The sequence below is a fragment of the Macaca fascicularis genome, chromosome 12 (assembly GCF_037993035.2).
Source record: "Macaca fascicularis isolate 582-1 chromosome 12, T2T-MFA8v1.1".
In the NCBI taxonomy this organism is placed as follows: Eukaryota; Metazoa; Chordata; class Mammalia; order Primates; family Cercopithecidae; genus Macaca; species Macaca fascicularis.
The window spans coordinates 97,460,524-97,481,866 of record NC_088386.1 but is presented as its reverse complement, the minus strand read 5'-3'; the positions used below and the strand labels follow the sequence as shown (position 1 = coordinate 97,481,866).

General features: G+C 40.1%; 1 protein-coding gene, 1 long non-coding RNA gene and 1 other non-coding gene across 6 annotated transcripts in view; 2 read left to right on the top strand and 1 right to left on the bottom strand.

The window, feature by feature from the left end:
* Nucleotides 1–21,343, top strand: part of MPP4 (MAGUK p55 scaffold protein 4) — a 58,404-nt gene that overhangs the window by 35,539 nt on the left and 1,522 nt on the right. For 3 of the 4 annotated variants that reach the window (XM_045367463.3, XM_045367467.3, XM_074009756.1), the window contains 9 exons: nt 739–777; nt 3,027–3,047; nt 7,337–7,351; nt 9,201–9,242; nt 11,343–11,513; nt 12,813–12,893; nt 17,346–17,439; nt 17,828–17,936; nt 19,856–19,990. In XM_045367463.3, coding sequence (XP_045223398.2) covers nt 739–777; nt 3,027–3,047; nt 7,337–7,351; nt 9,201–9,242; nt 11,343–11,513; nt 12,813–12,893; nt 17,346–17,439; nt 17,828–17,936; nt 19,856–19,990 — 707 coding nt within the window. Of the gene's footprint in view, nt 1–738; nt 778–3,026; nt 3,175–7,336; nt 7,352–9,200; nt 9,243–11,342; nt 11,514–12,812; nt 12,894–17,345; nt 17,440–17,827; nt 17,937–19,855; nt 19,991–21,343 lie in introns of those variants that run through there. The other variant, XM_074009757.1, reaches the window with a different exon arrangement.
* Nucleotides 7,815–8,943, top strand: LOC141408210 (uncharacterized). The gene is made up of 2 exons (XR_012421375.1): nt 7,815–7,935; nt 8,710–8,943. It is a non-coding gene; the product is annotated as an uncharacterized lncRNA (long non-coding RNA).
* LOC135966686 (U6 spliceosomal RNA) lies at nt 20,922–21,026 on the bottom strand. Its single transcript, XR_010580231.1, has one exon. It is a non-coding gene; the product is annotated as a U6 spliceosomal RNA (small nuclear RNA).

The following is a 21,343-nucleotide window of genomic DNA, read 5'->3' as shown; positions in this document are numbered from 1 at the left end:
AAGAGAATTCACATTTATTGAGTACTTAGTATATGCCTGAGCTTTTAATGCATTTTCTCAATCCTAGCCTATATGGTAGGTACTATTACTCTCCCCATTTGCAGATGGATAACAGTGGCTTAGAGATCAACTAATTTGTGCAGCATTCAAAAGCCTATGGTTTTTAATTTTTCACCATTTTTATATTATATAGCCTCCCACATCATACATTTTCATTTAATACAGGAGAGCCCTTTTTATCTCTCCAAGTAAGCAATAGCTCTAAAAGTAAATTTATCATAAGGTGGATGGAGTTTTATTGACATGCATAGTTTTTTATTTTTATTTTATGAGTTTTATTGACATACGTAGGGAATTTTTAATTTTTATTTATTTGTTTATTTATTTTTTAGACAGAGTTTTGCTCTTTTTGCCCAGGCTGGAGTGCAATGGCGTTATCTCGACTCACTGCAACCTCCGCCTCCTGGGTTCAAATGATTCTCCTGCCTCAGCCTCCCAAGTAGCTGGGATTATAGGTGTGCGCTACCACACCCGACTAATTTTTATATTTTTAGTAGAGACAGGGTTTACCATGTTGGTCAGGCTGGTCTCGAACTCCTGACCTCAGGTGATCCACCCGCCTTGGCCTCCCAAAGTGCTGGGATTACAGGCGTGAGCCACCATGCCTGGCCATGGAATTTTGTTTTTAATGCAGACACATTTTAAATTCTGTTTCTCCCTTTCTGTACTCTTTTATAGAAGATGACATGAAGATTGATGAGAAATGTGTGGAAGCAGGTAACATTTTCTCTTGATTGCTTTGCTGTTAGAAGAAATATGAAGCATGTCAATTATAGATTATCTGAAGCAGAGGTGTCCAAAGGGGCCATGGGCCTTTCCTCTGGGAGAAATGCGTAAAATGACCCTCCACCCCCATCTTTCTTCTGTAGTTCTGGCCGTTGGAAGGAGAAGCTGTGGTAATGTCTCCAGGTTCCCATTGATCTACTAGAAAATGTTCTAGAAAGCAGCGCTTTGTAAATGATCTCAGCAACACTTAGTAACACTCAGCATATCAGATGGTAGAACACTTGGAAACCTCTGCTCTTTGTGAAATAACATAAAATATTGCAGTATCAAATTTTTAAAGAGCAATATATATTTTATTATTAAGTTTGATGCCATCTTCTGGTGGATTCTAGTATAGATAAATAGTAGTAGGTTCCAAAATGAGAAGCCATGCATGAAAGTTTTTTACATTTCTATTCTTTAATTTTTTTGTAAATTGGGAAAAGATTTTTCAAATTTAGTGGCAGAAATAAGACCGGCTTAAGAATCACTAGGATTTTGTTAGGAGACCAGTTGGAGAACCTTAGTCTGATAGGTGAATCTGTCTTTGCTTTATAGGCTAGTCTAGTTCTTAGAAGTGAAAGAACAATATAAAATTTTGAAACAGTGGGCATTTCAATGATTCACATATATTTTCCAGAACAACTGCAGAATACTGCTGACATTATGTTTATTTTACCAAGTATACTTTTTTTTAAAACTTGCAGTAATATTCATTTCCTTTCTACAATTTTCATTATATTTTATTAGGTAATAATTCACATAGTTCAAAATTTAATAACTACAAAGATATATTCAGTAAGAAGTTCCTCCCTTTCCATGTTCTCCTACTCATTTTTCTTTCTTGGGGCAATAAATGTTAATAGTTTCTTCAGTATCACCCCACACATATTCTGTGCCCAAAAAGCAATGATGTGGTCGGGCATGGTGGCTCATGCCTGTAATTCCAGCACTTTGGGACGCCGAGGTGGGTGGATCACGAGGTCAGGAGATTGAGACCATCCTGGCTAACACGGTGAAACCCTGTCTCTACTAAAAAATATACAAAAAAAATTAGTTGGGCATGGTGGCGGGCACCTGTAGTCCCAGCTACTCAGGAGGCTGAGGCAGGAGAATGGTGTGAACCCAGGAGGCGGAGCTTGTAGTGAGCAGAGATCGTGCCACTGCACTCCAGTCTGGGTGACAGAGCGAGACTCCATGTCAAAAAAAAAAAAAAAAAAAAGCAAAAAAAAAAAAAAAAGCAATGATGTGTATATTTCTCCTCCCCACTTCATCACCCCCGTCTTTTTTTCTAAATCTACATGCACATACCCTTTGATAGCATGAAATGCACACTGTTCTGTTCCTGGCTTTTCTAACTTAACATTCTAAATCTTGGAGGTGACTCTATCTTAGCACATAAAGAGCCTTGTCTTTATTTTTTTTAACAGCTTATTGGTTATTGCATACTGATACAATCACTTATTTGTAGGCATTTGTGTTATGTCCATTTGTTTCTATTATAAACAGTGCTATAATGAATTGCTTTATACATATATCATTTTACATGCATGAGAATACCTTAGATGCAGCATTGCCTGATCCAAGGATGCATCCATTGGCAATGTTGCCATATATTTCAAATTGCCCTCCATGTATGTTTCTTAATCCTTAATCTTTCTTTAAAATGCTAACAAGAGTTGTTTTAACTAATGAGGAAGTTGGTTTATCTCACATCCTTCTCAGCCACCCGATCAAGCCAACGTAATCAAGTCGTTCATATGCTCACTCTCCTCACCATCACCCCCATTTGTGGGTCTCCAACTCTTCAAGCAGGGTGCACCCCTCCTACATCAGCAAGCCATCTGCAGCAAAGCTGAGCAGTAGCTAACTATCTCTACGGGTTTCCCTGACGTTCCACTTTCCCCTTCCCTCTGAGCTTTTCACATTTTATTTTATTTATCCTCTATTATTTTATTTATTTTGAGCTCCTGCTGCACCCCTGACTGTCATCATGGCTCAGCTGCCGAATACCATGTCTTTCATTTAAAGTTGATATATGCCATAGAGACACCATCAATTTGACCTTGATTTAGGAAAAAAACTTAAAAGGTGGTGTATGGGCAGAAGTAGGGGGCCAGAGAATTAGACTTAAAATATAGACTCAGTGTAGATGGTCATGTAATAACATTTTTTATTTTTGCCTCCATGGAAAATCATAGATGAAGAAACATTTGAATCTGGTGAGTTAAAAAAATGAGTATTTGGTACTGATTTTTAAATGTATATTCCAAATTTTGATGCAATTTATACACATATTTAGGGTTATAATAATTGTTTAAATATATCAACAGTAAAAAAAATTAAAAAGTAACTATATGTATCCCACATCATGTTGTCAATCTCAAATATACATTTTAAAATTTATTTTTAATTTTAATTTTTAATATTTTTGAGAAAAAATCTGTCACTCAGGTTGGAGTGCAGCAGTGTGATCATGGCTCACTGCAGCCTCGAATTCCTGAGGTCAAGCGATCCTCCCACCTCAGCCTTCCAAATAGCTGGAACTACAGGCATATGCCATCACACCTGGCTAATTTATTTATTTGTTTTGAGACAGGGTCTCAGTCTGTTGCCCAAGCTGAGGTGCAAGTGGTATGATCATAGCTCGCTGCAGCCTTCACTTCCTTGGCTCAGGTGACCCTCCCACTTTAGCCTCCCAAGTAGCTGGGACTACAGTCCCATGCCACCATGCATGGCTAATTTTTCAATTTTTTTGTAGATATAGGTCTCACTGTGTTGCCCAGGCTTGTCTCCAACTCCAGGCCACGAGTGGTTTTCCCACCTTGACCTCCCAAAGTGAGCCACCACACCTGGTCCCAGTAAAATGTATTTTAAAAAATACAGCAACAGTGCTGTTGTGAAATGTAGATTTTACCTTAACCAGTAATTCTCACAGGGCTAGTACTGTCCCTGATGCAGCATTTTGGAACTCTTTGGGAGCATTTTTTTATTGTCACATTGATTGGGGGATACTCCTGGCCTTTAACTGGTGTCTCTTGACCCATATATCTTCTGAATGTCCTGCTGGACAAAACTTGTTACAAATATAAAAGGGTCATTTTTCAACACACAAAAAGTTTTCATAAGATTTAGCATGAGAAACACAGTGATTTAGAAGACAGTCATTATGGAGAGAGACATTCAAACAGAATGCAGACATTGCCTTGCAATTATTGAATGATTTATTCCACGTATCCTGTCTACTCGATATTGCTAGTAAATAAACTGGAAAGTATATCTATACTGAATTAATTTTCTTTAATACATTATTTGTTATTATTGATGACATACGGTAAGTATCAAGTGTCTGTCCCTCAAAATAATGTTGAAATCATTAAAAACAAAATAGGCCCCACAGAATTTTATCTTTAAACTCCAAACCTGCTAGGGCATGTTAACATGACCCACCCAATTCCAGGCATATTATTTTTCCTCATTTTCTCCATTTCATTGGTCTCTAATTGCTTTGGCATATTATCTTTACCTCAATTAAGGCAATTTCCTTCTTTCTCTTATCACATACAAATAAATCTAGCCTTTTATTACTTACCAAAACACTTTTTATTCTGGTGTCCACCTGTTTCTTTTCTATTTTTCTGTACTTCATATAAGGAATATTTTCTGATTTCTTAAATTCTCTTGAATCCATGCTTCTTTGTTATAAGTAAATATTAATATAAGCATCTAGTAGTTTCTTAGGTCTTCCAAAGATGTTATGCCCGAGGATTTATATTTTGATATGTATACTTTAAAAAAAATTTTTTTGAGACAGAGTCTCACTCTGTCACCCAGGCTGGAGTCCAGTGGTGTGATCTGGGCTCACTGCAATCTCCACCCGCCAGGCTCAAGTGATTCTCATGCCTCAGCCTCCTGAGTAGCTGGGATTACAGGTGTGTACCATCACACCCAGCTAATTTTTGTATTTTTAGTAGAGACGGGTTTCCATGTTGCTCAGGCTAGTCTTGAACTCCTGGCCTCAAGTGATCCGCCTGCCTCGTATGTATATACTTTTAAAATACATATATATTTTTAAAAATATAAATTACTTCCTTTAAAATGTTTTTTTATGTTACAGCTGGAGCATTGTATTGATTTTTTAAATTACATGTATGGTAGATTATGCCATCTATGAGTTTCCTTTCATAAAAGTAGAGAGATTGCTACGAATATTAGTTATTTTAAAAAAAGCATTGAGACAGATGAGTTGTGAACCACTTTTCTAAATTATTTACATTTATGTTGTTTCAAAATGTCCTATTTTCCATTAGATGGTTGGCCTGTTAGAAATAATTTAATTGATTATTTATCCTTGCCCAGTGTTTGGGATTGGCTTAGTTTTTCATTTCTCTAGCTTATTCTCATCCTTCTTTGTTCTATTCCACTGGAGAACACTCCACATGCGAAGGCTGTGGTTGAGGCCGGGGAGTGTTTGTGGGTCTGTGGAAGGAGAGGCAATGGGTGAGACCACAGACTCCAGCCAGATCTGCCAGTTTGAACCCTGGGTTCATTACTCACTAACTGCAGGTTCTCTGGCTGTTAACCTCTCTGCCCTTCAGGTTCCTCACCTCTAAAATGGGAACAATAATTTATATGAATAAAGTGCTTAGAACAGTGCCTGGCACACAGGAAGTGCTGCACAAGTGTTAGCAGGTGTTATTATTGTGAAATCCTGTTCCTTGCGGGAGTCAGCAGCCAGTTCCTCGTGAACAGCACTGCAGAGGGAGTTGCCTACTCTAGAGCGCCCCTTGTGGACTCCTCTCAGCTGGAAAAGAGAGAACTCTCGAGCATTGATTCGTTCTGAACCCAGCTTTCTTAGGAGCTCAATTAAGGAACAGTTAGCACCCAGCTGGCATATTTTCTTTTTTTTTTTTTTTTTTTTTTTAGAAGCCACAGCATTTATTCTACAGACAGCAGGGGCCAAGGGCTGTCAAAACAGCGAGCTCCACCTGGGAAGAGGGATAGAGATCATATAGCATTAAGTATTGCACGTGGTCCTTTTATTCTCTGCAGCAAAAAACGATTCGTCCTTGCTGACGCGGAAAGCTCAGGCTGGAGAGCTGTTATCTACAGATGCGAGTGTGGTGATCAACAGCAATGCGGGGGCACTTCCTTCGCCCAGCTGCGCTCGGGGATGTAAAGAACTGAGCGGGGGAGGAGGTGGCTTCTACTGGCTCCATCCGTCCAGCCGGGAGCTCTTCATCTGCTACAAGAACATTTGAATCCTGGGACTTTTTGAGAGCCCCTCCTACCCCGGCAGTACCTGGAACACCCTCACGAGCAGTCCTGTGACTCAGCGCCCCTTATACTTCTGCCCTGAGCCCTCCACGTCAGTGCTATCTGTCGAGAACCACTACCCCCGCATTGCTGTTGATCACCCAGCTGGCATATTTTCTAAGCATAGAACCGTTGGCATTCATTCCGTGATGCTTAATTTTGCTACTTAGACTGCTTCTTGAGCAGTTAAGTTTCTTCAGTTTCGGTCTGTAGTCTGAATAAAGTATAGTATGACTTCCTTGAATTTCCCCAGGAGGTGACGAGGTGATGGTGTAGTTTATTTAATCAGAAGTGCCAAAAAAAAAAAAAAAAAAAAAGGCTGGACATGGTGGCTCATGCCTCTAATCCCAGCACTTTGGGAGGCCTAGGCGGGTGGATCACTTGAGGTCAGGAGTTCCAGACCAACCTGGCCAACATGGTGAAACCTCGTCTCTACTAAAAATACAAAAATTAGCCAGGCGTGGTGGTTCATGCCTATAATTCCAGCCAGTTAGGAGGTTGAAGTGAGAGAATCACTTGAACCCGGGAGAGAGAGGTTGCAGTGAGCCGAGATAGCGCCATTTGCACTCCAGCCTGGGTGACAGAGGAGACTCCATCTCAAAACAAACAAACCAAAAAACAGAATATGGCTATTTTGTGATGTCTAGAAAACAAAACAGTTTGCTTCATATTCAGTTTCCTCTGTCTTCAAGGGGCAGCTGGGGATGGAAGTGTGTGAGACCTAGGAAGGGGAAGGAATGAGGACGCTTGCTCGGGCCAGAGGCTGCTGCAGCACCAGCCCCAGCGCCAGTGCCATTTCTACCACTTCCTCTCCTTTACAGAGCTGCTGCAGTACTGCCTCGGGGAGAGAGGAGAGAGAAGGCTCAAACCTGTTACTTTCCTTTAAGTTCTCCCTTTCAAGCTCCATTTTGTGCCAACCAAGTAGAGTCTTCCTGGGTTAAAAAGCCTTCAGGGAAAGTCTTGATAGGCAACTTTCAGAAAAAGGTACTGTCCCAAGCAGTGCAGTCAGGGCAAACCAGTTTCTCAGGCCCAATCATGTGGTCATCATTTGCCTTGCCAGGCCTTACCCGACTTACCTTTTGCTAGTGGTGACCTGAATGTCTTGCTTATGTCATTTGTCTGGTTTGATGACTAACACGATCTTCTTAAAGGCTTAACTTTTCATGTCTGTTTCTGCACCTACCCAAATCTCCAGAGGAACTTTCAGAAGGTAATTGTTTTTATTTCCTAGATACACCAAATAGAACTATGTTTAAGATCTTTCAGTGCCTCAAAATGAATACTTGCCCAGATAATGTTTAAGATGAAGATACGGTATTTGTTTTGTTGTTGTTTATGGTTTCCCCCTCATATTTACATTTTTTCCCCAGGAAACACACTTCCAAACTAAGTTTATGAGGTTCTCCAAGGATATGACATTTTGTGGGTGAAATCAATGATTAAATATTCAGTTTCATAGATAACATTTAAAAGAACAATAAAAATAATTAAGCTTTATGAATATATCCCCAAGAAAACATTTCTTTTTAAACTTATTGACATAGCTAAGTGAGAAAATGTACATACTTACCAGAAGATGGAATTGATATTGGTGTGTTTTCTTTCTTTGTATTTTAAAACACTTTAAAAAAAAAAAAAAGGTTAAGAAAAAAGGTTGCATATGTCAGTTCATTGTCTTAACAAATGCTCTTTATATTTTATATATATGTTTATATTTGAGACAAAGTCTCTCTCTGTTGCCCAGGCTGGAGTGCAGTGGTGTGATCTCAGCCTACTGCAACCTCCAACTCCCAAGTTCAAGTGATTCTCCTGCCTCAGCCTCCAAAGTAGCTGGGACTACAGGCACAAGCCACCACGCCTGGCTAACTTTTTGTATTTTTAGTAAAGGCGGGGTTTCACCATGTTGGGTGGGCTGGTCTCGAACTCCTGACCTCAAGTGATCTGCCCGCCTCGGCCTCCGAGTGCTGGGATTACAGGCGTGAGCCACCGCACTTGGTCATATATTACTTAAATGATTAGAGCAGAGCTGTAAAAATGAGAAGGAACTTAAGTAAAAAGTAATTTGAAAATAATATTCTTATAACTTTTTTTCTGGAGTGTTTTTCTGAGGTCTCAGTGGAAGGAGAAACAGGAGTTTGAACTATCTCTAGATGCCTCAGAGGCACTGGACGCAGTTTTCCTCATTTTGTCTCTCAGAGTCCTGGCCAATCAGAAACATTTGGCAGCCATAGAGCAAATCTTATTTTATATAGAATGAACCCTTTTAAGAGGGAGAAAGTAAAAACCCGTATCTAGCAAAGAGATTAATTTTAGGAGCTGCAGAAAAAAATAATGTTATAAACAGTATGGTCAAGAACAAGGCTCACGCCTGTAATCCCAGCACTCGGGAGGCCAAGGTAGGTGCATCACCTGAGATCAGAAGTTTGAGACTAGCCTGACCAACATGGTGAAACGCCATCTCTTATCTAAAAATACATCTACAAATACAAAATACATCTAAAAATACAAAAATTAGCCAGGCATGGTGGTGCATGCCTGTAATCCCAGCTTCTCAGGAGGCTGAGGCAGGAGAATTGCTTGAACCTGGGAGATGGAGGTTGCAGTGAGCTGAGAGAGCACCATTGTACTCCAGACTGAGCAACAAGAGCGGAAAATAAATAAATAAATAAATAAATAAATAGAACAAAGAGCCACTTTAAGCTTGTTTAAAGTTATAAGATATTGAATCACAGTAAAAACATTAAAACTGGGTATGTATTTTTAAACATATCCTAAGGAAACTTATCTTAAAAAATTAATAAACTGGTTTTGGCTTTAACCATACTAGACAGAATACATTCAGTATAATGCTCAAATTCTGTGAACTGCATCTCTGTAGTTTGTTGTGTGTGAATAACAGGATGAAAAATGCTTAGAACATTCAATGAGCCACTCAAGGATAAATTCAACTCTGCTGCCATCTACTAAGGTAGTCACTTGAAAAGTTGAAGATAACTTCGTGAATTTGTTCTAAATAAACTTCTTACTCTCACATATTCTGCTCCTGCTGTTCTCTGTAGACAAGGAGGAATTTGTTGGCTATGGTCAGAAGTTCTTTATAGGTAGGTGATAATATGAGGTGGGTCTCTGTCTCTTGTTAAATTACGTTTCCAAGCCTGACACTGTTTTGAAAGCTTCTTTTGCTGATGGACATTTCCAAACCTGTTCCTCGTTCTAGTTTCCTTTTCTTTCTGTCCTTTATTCTTGTCAATATTCTGATCTGTTAATTATTCATTGTTATTCATCTAATTTCCACTGGGTATCTGTTAATTACTCACCAAACACAAATCTTTTTGTTTTCTTTCAGACTGTTTCATAACCTATTTATCTTACACCAAAGAGACAAAGTCTCTGACTTTTAAACTTACTTCTTATGGCCACATTTCTATAGTCTGTCACCTGGGCAGAGCTTTTTGTAGGACCAGGTACCACTCATCTAGAACCGCTCTGGGCTTCCTTCTATAGGGAGGCAGGGGAAGACTAGCAGAGCTGGAGGGTCTCTAAACTAGAAGGTTGGTTCCCAAGCTGGATGCATTTTGGAATCATCAGGGGAGTGTGAAAAAACAAAACAAAACAAAAAACAAAAAATGAAAACAAGGGGCCACCTTTCTGTATTGCTTTCAGAATCATTCAGCCTAAAAGCTGTCAGGTAGAGCTGAGCAGAGTACGCAGCTACACAAAGGTGGAGAGTAAGGAGCATGAGCAGGGTAAAGAAGGCATCTGTGCAGGGGACAATGGTAGCCTGGTGCAGGTTGTCAGAGCCGGAGTAAAATCAAGAGGTCCGCTGCCATCACTTGGCCTCTGATGCCCAACAGGCTTTACAAAGATGCCCGCCTCATCCAGCTTGGGCTCTGACACTTTCTGCGAGGCGACTGACATTGTCTGTCCCCTATCTTGCACACTTAAGTGCTCTTGATTGATATGATAAGCAAATGTATTGAGGACAACAAGGACCAGGGTTCTCACTGTTAGAGAAGGGAGTTATAAACATGGAAAGGGGAAGTCTAGAATGAATCCTCTAGTGTTGGATTGACATTGTAGGTACTGGTGTGAACTCATGGTTTTCAATATATAGACATACAAATATAGATTGAAGTGTGCATGTGTATTTATATGTACACATAGAGTTGCTAACTGTCTACTGAGAAGACCTGCAAACAGCTCTGAAGATACCAGAAAGTCCCATGATTCACAAGGCAGATGAAGCAGGAATCTAGGAGCTTAGAAATCATGATCCATGTGTCCAACTTTGCACTGACCACACAGTCCTAAGCAACCACCTAATCTGTCTGTGTCTTAGTGAAACCACCTGAAAAATGTGAAAAATGAGCCTGCTCCACTGTTTCTGCCCTGGCCCAAGCCACCCTCATCCCTCATTCAGACCACTGCAGTAGCTTCCTAACTGCTCTCCCCTGAGGCCACACTTGCTCTCTCTACGTTTACACCAACCAGAGGAGTCTTTCAGAAACATGAATCCAATCATGCCACCGCCAACAGCTTCCCGTCACACTTCCAAAACAATCCAACACTTTTCAGAGGCCCTATGTGATCTGGCTCCAGCCACTTCCCCCTACCCTGTTTCATACTCCCTGTTGCTTACTGCCCTGCAGCTACACAGGTTTCCTTGCTGTTCCTCAAATGCTCCAAGCACAGTTCGTTTCTCTGCACCACTGCACTTGCAGTTCCCTTGACCTGGCTTGCCTGTCTCCTCAGAGGCTTCCTGATCTGGCTCCCTGCCTTCCTCCAGATGTCTGCTCAATGCCAACCTTTCAGAGATACTCTAACCTTACTGCCTATCTAAAAAAGCACCCCCATCAGTCTCTATCTACTTCGTCTTCTAAGTACTTATTTTTTTTCCTCTACTTTTTGTCTCTCCTCTTCTACAAAATGCAGATTTCATGAGAAAGTGGCCTTGGATTAGTTGAGCCCTCTCTCCCCAGCACCCAGGACAATGCCTGGTCCAGAGCAGGTGCGAGATGGGCTAGCGCAGGGGGCATTTTCATATGTTTCCCTCATATGACTTCCTGTCTTCTAACTTCAGACAGACGTGACTATATTAACGAACACTTTAGGATCATGGTTGCTACATATTTCATCAGGCGTGAGGCTACAAGTGATCTCTTCTGTCTGGTTCTTATGTTCTGTGCACTTCCCCTCCCTAGCTGGCTTCCGCCGCAGCATGCGCCTGTGTCGCAGGAAGTCTCACCTCAGCCCGCTGCATGCCAGTGTGTGCTGCACCGGCAGCTGCTACAGTGCAGTGGGTGCCCCTTACGAGGAGGTGGTGAGGTACCAGCGACGCCCTTCAGACAAGTACCGCCTCATAGTGCTCATGGGTATGTCCCAGCATGCACTCTCTCTCCTCCTCCTTGAGGAGTTTTCCTTCTAGATTCAGGTGTCTCATATTGGGAATGATGGTAAAAGTAGAACTCTTTATAGACCCCCATACAAATACCTTTTTTAAAAAACAAAATAAAACCATTGTACTGTGAGTTTATAAGTAACATTTTATTGTATCAAGCTTTATAAAAAATCTACAAGTGAATGTGGTATGCCATGGTGTCCATGAACTATATAGCTACTTGTTATATAACAAGTATTATGATGTCGTTATGACTGAGATTTTTTTTTTTTGGCCTGCTTAGAATTGTTCTGTAAACATAGATGAGTGTTTCCCCAGGCAGATCATTAACCTGTATCATGAAAATAAGTTCTTAACGTCCATTTCCCTGAGAAATGTGTTAAATTCTTCAAGTCCATTCTCCTAAGAAATTTGTAATTACCTCATTTAGAAAAGTAACATCTTCTGGACTGTATCTTTGGTGCTTTATAAAGATCATGGCAAATATAGTGCAGGAGTGACCTGCTTTTGTGCCCATGACTTTTGCAAAGCTGGCCCCTGTAGCAGTAGCAACTTGTATCCTACTGCCTTCCTGTCTGCGTGTTTAGCTCCATGAGCAAGGCAGGTCCCTGTAGAGCAGAAAGATGTGCCTTACGGCTGGGACCAGCAATATCATATGCAGGCCCCATTGTAAAATGCAAATGCAAGGGCCCCTGGTTAAAACATTATCAAGGATTTCAAGATACAATAGCAGATAATTCATCCAAGCACAGTATCCTTCTAAGCATGGGCCCTGTGTAACTGCACAGGTTCTATACCCACGAAGGCAGCCCTGCCTCCAGCTGGACATGGGGGTGCTTACTCAATCACCTGTCAGGAATGTACCCCTGAATTCTGTAAGTCACAGAACCTGTAATTGTCGAGGCTGGTTTCTGGTTGTGACTTGATAAAAACTTCATTTGAAAAGGAAAGGCAGAGCTCTGTGATTCTCTAAAATGAGACCAGCTAATTCTCATGGCATTCAACATTAGATAGAGTTTGCTGGGGGTCAGGTTCCTGCGATTCCTTACCTCATTCCTGAATGTTGAAGCAATGTGGATTATTCCATGGGTCACTAGAAAAATTCCCAAAAGTTTTCTGGGGTTCTTCCAATTTATGAGAAAGGAAGTTACATAATTTCCCTAAAAATATTTGCTCTCAAGTTTCTTCAATAGAAGGACTAAAATGATTATTCCATCGCATAATTATATTTATCCACATCTGATAATTTCTGTGTGTGACTTTTTATGTTTAGGACCCTCTGGTGTTGGAGTAAATGAGCTCAGAAGACAACTTATTGAATTTAATCCCAGCCATTTTCAAAGTGCTGTGCCACGTATGTTTAGTTTTGCTTTCATAATGGTTTGTGTTTTGGTAAAACTTTCTTTGCTCATCTCATTTAACTATGTCATTCCATCTTTGTTGTAAAAGTATACAACACCAGGGATAGTTCTTAAGTATTTCTAACCATATTTATTTTAATAAGGAAAATTGGTTTATTGGAATGTAGGCTGCTGGCTTTTAAATGGGCTTTTTTCTATTTCTTAACATGGATGGCCTTTCAGGCAAACTAATAGTTAGCAATAATAGCTAACATACACCCAGTACTTACTATCTAAAAATTGATATATGCACATACAACTTTATATAAATTTATGAGTATGATTATACAATACACAACTGTTTTAGAAATAGTGTTTTCTGGCTGGGTGGAGTGGCTCACTCCTGTAATCACAGCACTTTGGGAGGCCGAAGTGGGTGAATCTTCTGAGGTCAGGAGTTCAAGACCAGCCTGGCCAACATGGTGAAACCCCATCTCTACTTAAAATACAAAATTTAGCTGGGTGTGGTGCTGCATGCCTGTAATCCCAGCTACTCAGGAGGCTGAGACAGAATTGCTTGAACCTGGGAGGCAGAGGTTGCAGTGAGCCGAGATGGCGCCATTGCACCCCAGGCTGGGCGAGAGAGTGAGACTGACTCAAAAAAAAAAAAAAGTGTTTTCTTATTTTCTTTTACTCATAACTCCTCTGTTTCTCCTAAACTCCCCCTTCACTACTACCAGCTCCAAACCAACTCCTAAAACACAATCTTCCAGACTTTATGTAGAGTTGTGTGAATTTCTTACCCATTTAGAGTTGTTATATGAGGTTTTTTTTTAAGCTTTAAGACATTTGAGAGCTGCAATTCTAAAAACAGAAGAAATTATTTGTTTCATACTGAGATTCATCCTTAAAATCACTCTAAGAAAAGCTGTTTTATTGTAAAAATAGAAAAGATCAAGACTTGAGATAGAAATCCTGATTTCAAGAAAATAGAAAGTTAATAATGCATGTTTATAATAATGTATAATAATGCATAGTTTCTAATATGTGTAAAAGGAAGTTAAAATTTTGACTGTGGCACTAAGATGCACATCTTTAAATGAGGAATGTGAAAACAAGTTAAACTCCTCACACATCTCGAGGGTATAAAAGGCTTGGGGAGGGAGATTCCTGAGGGCGTTTCAGGGAGGCTTTTATTGGAGAGAGCCGTGCTGCGTGTTCCAGACCCGCTGAGTGTGGGAAGAGTGTGCGGGTGTGCTTGCTCCCCCCTCCCCTCAAGGCAAGACAGAGGAACCTAGGGGGACCACTTAGAGAGCTTTCTTTGTGTCCCCTGAACTTTGGGGGACACAGAAGAATGGTGTCCAAATTATACCTGAAAAATCCAAAGGAGGAGAGCTTACAGGAAGTGGCCAATGGCTATAATTTGGGAAGTAGCTGTCCTCATAGGGTCCATCACAGCTAGACTTGTGATGTTGCCCAAGGAGCAGATCTGGGCAGGTAATGTATAAAAAAGTCAGCCCGGGGTTATATGATTCCTGCCCAGGAGGAAGCCTGAGGAGAAAAAGGCCAAAAGTGGACTCCCAAATATATCTGGCTTTAGAAGGAATCACAGATGACGAACTGGAATAGGAATGGGCTTGAGAGGCCTTGTGGTGGTGGTGATAGGGTTTGCACAATAACCCAATATATGGTTTAGGAGAGAAAGAGCCAGATTTAAGCATCTGCCAAATCTAAAGAAAGCCAATAGCAGCCAGAATCAGTATTTGCCAAACCAGAACCTTCCTTCCTGCTTTCCTCTCCCTCCCCGCACTCTAGCCTTAGAGAGTTCTAAACCAGTGGAAGTGAGATTTATCGAGGGGAGGGAGAAGCAGGAGCAGTAGAAATACAATGAAAGGAAAGAGAAGTGACTCATACTCTTGTCTGGCTTCTCTGAGCGTAGGCTTCCCCGGTGTAGCAAATTTGAGCCAGATGTGTGGAGAAGCAGCCTAAAATCTAAGTGAAGTTTATAATTTTGATGATTATGTGGGAATGGAATTTTAATTAGTCAGTTGAGACTGGCTGATGAAAATGAAATTGTGGCATGAGTGATGATAGACTTTTAAAATTAAACCTGAGTGAAAGAGTCATGGAAACTGCTAGTTGTTTTTTTTGTGTTTTTTTTTTTTTTTTTTTTTAAGACGGAGTCTCGCTCTGTCATCCAGGCTGGAGTGCAGTGGCGCGATCTCGGCTCACTGGAACCTCTGCCCCACGAGTTCAAGCGATTCTCCTGCCTCAGCCTCCCAAGTAGCTGAGATTACAGGCACCCGCCACCATGCCCAGCTAATTTTTATAGTTTTGTAGAGACGGGGTTTCACCATGTTGGCCAGTCTGTTCTCGAACTCCTGCAACTCAAGTGATCTGCCCACCTCAGCCTCCCAGAGTGCTGGAATTACAGGCGTGAGCCACCGCGCCTAGCCAGGAAACTGCTAGGATTTTATGCAGGGGCTGGGGAAGATCTTGCCTCACAGAAGGGCCGTGGGAGACCAAGAAGTTGCTTTATGATCGCATCCCATAGGCCGTGCTTTCTGAAGTACTGCTTTCATGTACAGGAATGGGCATTAATCTCAAAACCAAAAACTACCAAAGAAATCACCGTTTTCCTTTTCTGTGTGTTTTTTGTTTGTTTGGTTGGTTTGTTTTGTTTGAGATGGAGTCTCACTCTGTTGCCCAGGCTGGAGTGCCATGATCTCAGCTCACTGCAACCTCACCTCCTGGGTTCAAGCGATTCTCCTGCCTCAGCCTCCTGAGTAGTTGGGATTACAGGTGCATGTCACCATGCCCAGCTAATTTTTGTATTTTTAGTAGAGATGCGGTTTTACCATGTTGGCCAGGCTGGTCTTGTACTCCTGACCCCAGGTGATCCACCCGCCTTGGCCTCCCAAAGTGCTGGGATTACAGGCGTGAGCCACCGCCCCTGGTCAAAATCACCATTTTCTGATAGTCTGAATAAAAATAAAATGCCCACAGAACATAGAAGAATTTTAAGAATGTCAATGTGGAATTTTAATCATTCAAAATGAGAAAATACTCTCATATTTTGCTTTTTAAATGGAAGTTTTAAGCTTAAAATGGATACCTCAAGTTATGCATCAATTCACAGACTTTAACCTACCATATGAATGTTAGTCCAATGGAAGCAAAGGAGAAGGAGTCATCTTGGGTTTAGACTGACGTAATTCACTATCACCTGAGAGCTATAAAGTTTCACTAGAATTTTGTTTTAAGTAGGAAGCTGTGGGAGATGTGGTGTAACTGTAGGAACTCTAAGGATCTGATGAGAGGCTTGAATAAGGAAAATACAAAAATGACCCCAAGATGACATTTGCTTTTAGACCCCCTTGAAGGTTGGTAACTCCTTTGATAATTTAAGGCTGGTTTCGAGCTCCTACTTGATCATTTCCATGTATTGATATCATCAGATGTTGATCTATTTCATCCTTAAACTTTGTCAGATGCAAATACACAAATTCTGTATAAATAAGGGAACTGGTGGTAATGTAGATTAAGGGACTAGCTTTATAGTATATAGGATGCAGAGTTGAAACTGTCTTACTCGTCTTTGTGTTTTCAGAACCTAACATGATACTTGGAACATAGTGGGCACTCAGTACACACTAGTTGAATACATGAATGAGCAGACAACAAATAACTTTTAGATATTTGATGAATTCCTATATTCTATATGACCTGTCACTATTTAAGTTGAAGAGTCTGTAATCAAAGTGGCCATATCAAAGAATCAGACTGAATCTAGACACAGCTAATCTTTCCCTCCTAGAGATCCCTAAAACGAATCACCACTCACTTGGGTATTAATACATCTGGTCAAGATTGCAGAATGTCATGGGCTTTCTCCATTTCAAATTTGAGCACCTATTGTAAAAAACATTCATCTAGGAGGAGTCAGAACACATAGGTTCTAATTTCAACTTCATTTTTCATCAGTCTTATGAATGTGAGCAAGTTTCTCCAAAAGCTTTACTTATGAGTAAAATATAGATAGTAACAGTTTACCTAAGATAAGAGTGTGGAAGATGAAATGAGATAATGGGAAATGTACTATCCAAATGTAAGATATTATTGGTATTGCTACCTGGGAGCCTTTAGGCATCTAAAGGTTCACACATAATTCACTAGCACTTGTTTTGAAGTAATAACAGGTGTTACCTTAGGTCTTTCTTATGTTGGCTTAATACCTAGTGCATTCTTTTTCACACCATACGCACTCAATAAAGGTTTATAGACTAACTGATTTTGATATAAGAACTTATCACCAATTCAGGCTTCTTCTTTTTAGTTCTAGCATTTTATCTAATTGATTATATATTCATTTATTTATTTTGATTAGATATCTTTATTCAAATGTATATTGGTAATCAAATAATTTTGAAGACACCGAAACCTTTCATTCCCTTTTTTTTTGATAGACACTACTCGTACTAAAAAGAGTTATGAAATGAATGGGCGTGAGTATCACTATGTGTCCAAGGAAACATTTGAAAGCCTCATATATAGTCACAGGTAAAGTGGAGCTTCAGAAGCTGATTCTTGCCTCTTGTTGTTTTACATTCAAAATAGATTCCCTATTTTTATGTATTTTCCAAAGCTCCTGGGTAATTCCTTTTGTTTCTGAGGAGTCAAGCATGAAATGTACATTGGTATATCAGCATACCAACTCACTAGCTTTGGAAAGGGAGCAGAATGGAGTTTGCAAACCTTGGAGAATTTGAGGAAATACATAAACTCTAGATATGCTCATTTTGTTCACCTCTTGAATATCTATTCATTTTTTCTGTGCTAATAAAGTCCACATATTTATATTCAACTCTAGTGCAGTTTATCCTCATGTTACTACTAATAATATTTTCTTTGTAGAAAGCGTTCTGTTTTGTTTGGCCTGCCCTTGCAGGATGCTGGAGTATGGTGAGTACAAAGGCCACCTGTATGGCACTAGTGTGGATGCTGTTCAAACAGTCCTTGATGAAAGAAAGATCTGCGTCATGGACTTAGAGCCTCAGGTGGGTCCATGGAATATTTGTGGAATATTTATGTCCCCAAACAATGAATGCATATCATCCATTTTTTGTGCACATGCTGTAGGTTATAGTTGAGACATTTATTCTGTTAGCCTTTTAAGAATAAGGCCATTTCTCATATCCAAGATCTTACTTAATGTGTCAATTTAAAACATTTTGCTTTTAGTTGGGAAAGAAGTCTTGCTTCTCATACAGAAAAGCAGAACTGAGTGGGTGGTCGCAAAGAGAAGCAAGAATCTTTCTTGCTTTAACCTTGATCACAAAGGCATCAAGGTCACTTCTTGTGGAGTGAATAAGATGTTGCTTTGTACAAGGAGGTGAGGTTTCTATGTTGTCATATCTGTGGCTACCTTCCTGAGACCACATGTAGAATGGAGCAGGGGTGAGCAAGTTAAGGTAAGATAAAGAACATGCAATCCATAGGCCCAATTTTTGTGATCTTTGTATTTTCTTCGTGTGTGTGTGTGTGTGTGTGTGTGTGTGTGTGTGTGTGTCTGTGTTTGTTTTGTTTTTTGAGACAAGGTCTGCTCTGTCATCCAGACTAGAGTGCAGTGGCATGATCTCGGCTCACTGCAACCTCCGCTTTCTGGGTTCAAGTAATTCTCATACCTCAGCCTCCCTAGTAGCTGGGACTACAAGTGCAAGCCACCATACCTGGCTAATTTTTGTATTTTTAGTAGAGACAGGGTTTTGCCATGTTTGCCAGGCTGGTCTGGCAATGGAACTCCTGGGCTCAAGTGATCCACCTGCCTTGGCCTCCCAAAGTGCTGGGATTATAGGCATGAGCTACTGTGCCCGGCCATGTTTTCTTTGTCATTAGAAATACACTTCGTGTGCTAGAGAATCAGAGGAAAAGAGATGGCAGTAGTATCCAATGTGAGATAATAGCAAGAGGAAAGGGAAGTGAAGGTGAAACAGAGCTGATCCATCTTGAGAGTCTTTGTCATATGAGATCATGTACAGAATCCTACTCTCAGTAAATGAGATTCTTTCATGTATAGACTGTTGCTCAGCTAGTAAGATTTCAATTGCTAGTCACAGCTAGTAAGAGTCAAGATTTGACCTTAATTTTGATTCTAAAACTCCATCTTCAAATTATTAAAATGTTCATTTGTTTTTAAGAATTGAGCAGTTGGGGGCACATGAGATGATACTCTAAAAATAATTGCTAATTTCTGGTCTTAGAAATTTTGAGAAGCTTCATGTTGACTCTAGAAAGTTAGGACTTCTGTTTTTAAATGTGCATTTAGGTCAGGTGCAGTGGCTCATGCCTATAATCCCAGCACTTTGGGAGGCTGAGATGGGAGGATTTCTTGAGGCCAGGTGTTTGAGACCCCACTGGGCAACATAGTGAAACCCCGTCACTACAAAAAATAAAAAATAAAAAAAAATTAGCTGGGGCTAGGCGTGATGGCTCATGCCTGCAATCCTAGCACTTTGGGAGGCTGAGGCAGGCAGATCACCTGAGGTTAGTAATTCGAGACCAGCCTGGCCAACATGGCGAAACCCCATCTCCACTAAAAATACAAAAATTAGCTGGGCGTGGTGGCACAAGCCTGTAATTCCAGCTACTAGGGAGGCTGAGGCACGAGAATTGCTTGAACTGGGAAGGCGGTGGTTGCAGTGAGCAGAGATCCCACCACTGCACTCCAGCCTGGGCAACAGAATGATATTCTGTCTCAAAAACAAAACAAAACAAAACAAAACAAAATAGCTGGCATGGTGGCATGTGCCTCTGGTCCCAGCTACTAGGGAGGCTGAGATGGGTGGATTGTTTGAGCCTGGGAAGTTGAGGCTACCGTGAACCGTGATTGCACCACAGCACTCCAGTCTGGGTGACAGAGCAAGACCATGTCTCAAAAAAAACAAAAAATAAGTGTGCATTTGAATTTTCTGTGTAGGATATTCAAGTGGTTCGAACTCATGAACTGAAGCCCTATGTCATATTTATAAAGCCATCGAATATGAGGTGTATGAAACAATCTCGGAAAAATGCCAAGATTATTACTGACTACTTTGTGGACATGAAGTTCAAGGTAAGAGCAAGTCAAAAATTACTGTATTGCTTTCAGTGACTTCTGCGTGGGAGAGATCTGGGTTGGGTCAGGCCAAGGATCTCTGATCTCATTGTTCTCCTCCTCCTTTTTTACCCCCTCCCCAAAAGACCCTCAATAATATGGTTTACTCTGGTTTTATTTTACAAACAAAACAAAACAAACAAACAAACAAGAAACGCAAAATTTAAAATTGTATTGTTTCTACAGGATCTGTGTTAGAGAATGTAACTTTTGTTTCTAATGGATAATGCCCTTATGATTTATCCTTTTGGAGGGACATCACTTACAGATATAAAAATAAAGTTTAATAAATGCTATGATGCTACCCTTATTTTTTTCTTTCTTATTTTTTTGGATCTAGCTAAAAAAAAAAAAAAAAAAATCCTTGAGCCATAGTTTGCAAAGCCAAACAGAAATTGGGCATATATGAACCTGGTATTTGTATTTTAAACAGATTATCTTTTACTTAAAAGCTTACTTTAAAAATGCTCAGTGAGTATATCTCATCTGTAAAATGATGATGGTAATAATAGAGGGGGCAAGCCAGGTGAAATTAATCAGTGATCTCATCCTAGAACAAGTGATTTTTTTCCAGTTGCATACATATATTTTACATGAAATACACTTTAAATATTGTGAGTCATAACATGCATTCAGTAAGGTGTATAGAGTGTACAGTTTAATGAGTTTTTAGGTGTGTATGCACCCAGATAACCATCACCTAGATTAAGATATTACAGCCATTTATTTTGTGTGTGTGTGTGTGTGTGTGTATGTGTGGTAAAAATACATAAAACTTACCATATTAACTGTTTTAAGTGTACAGTTCAGTGTTAGTATTTAGCGTTAAGTATATTCACATTGTTGTGAAACAGATCTCCAGAATTTATTTACTTGGCAAAATTGAAACTAAAACTATGAATGATTCACTAAATATTTGTATGTCATGCTTGTCCAAGGGCCATTCTAATCTGCATTGTTTCAGTTTTAGTATATGTGCTGCCAAAGCAAGCACAGGTATCTTTAAATTATCCTTTCTCTTATTATTTTTATTTTCATATTTTTTTCAATGACTCTGGAGGTCTGATTTTCCAGTTTGCCTTGTGAACAGTGAAGTCCATGAATGTATTTGCTGAGTCTTATGGGCATTTAAAATTGTTCTCACTTTTATGGCAGTCTAAACAAATTAACAACATTGTTTCTGGATCATATGTATGGTCACTTTGTAAAGCCACAAGATTTTGGTGGCTGCATTTGTATTTGTGTTTCAGATTGAACTGGTGACAAGTGGTACTATTTCTCGTGAACTAATAAGAAAATAACAGCAATGAA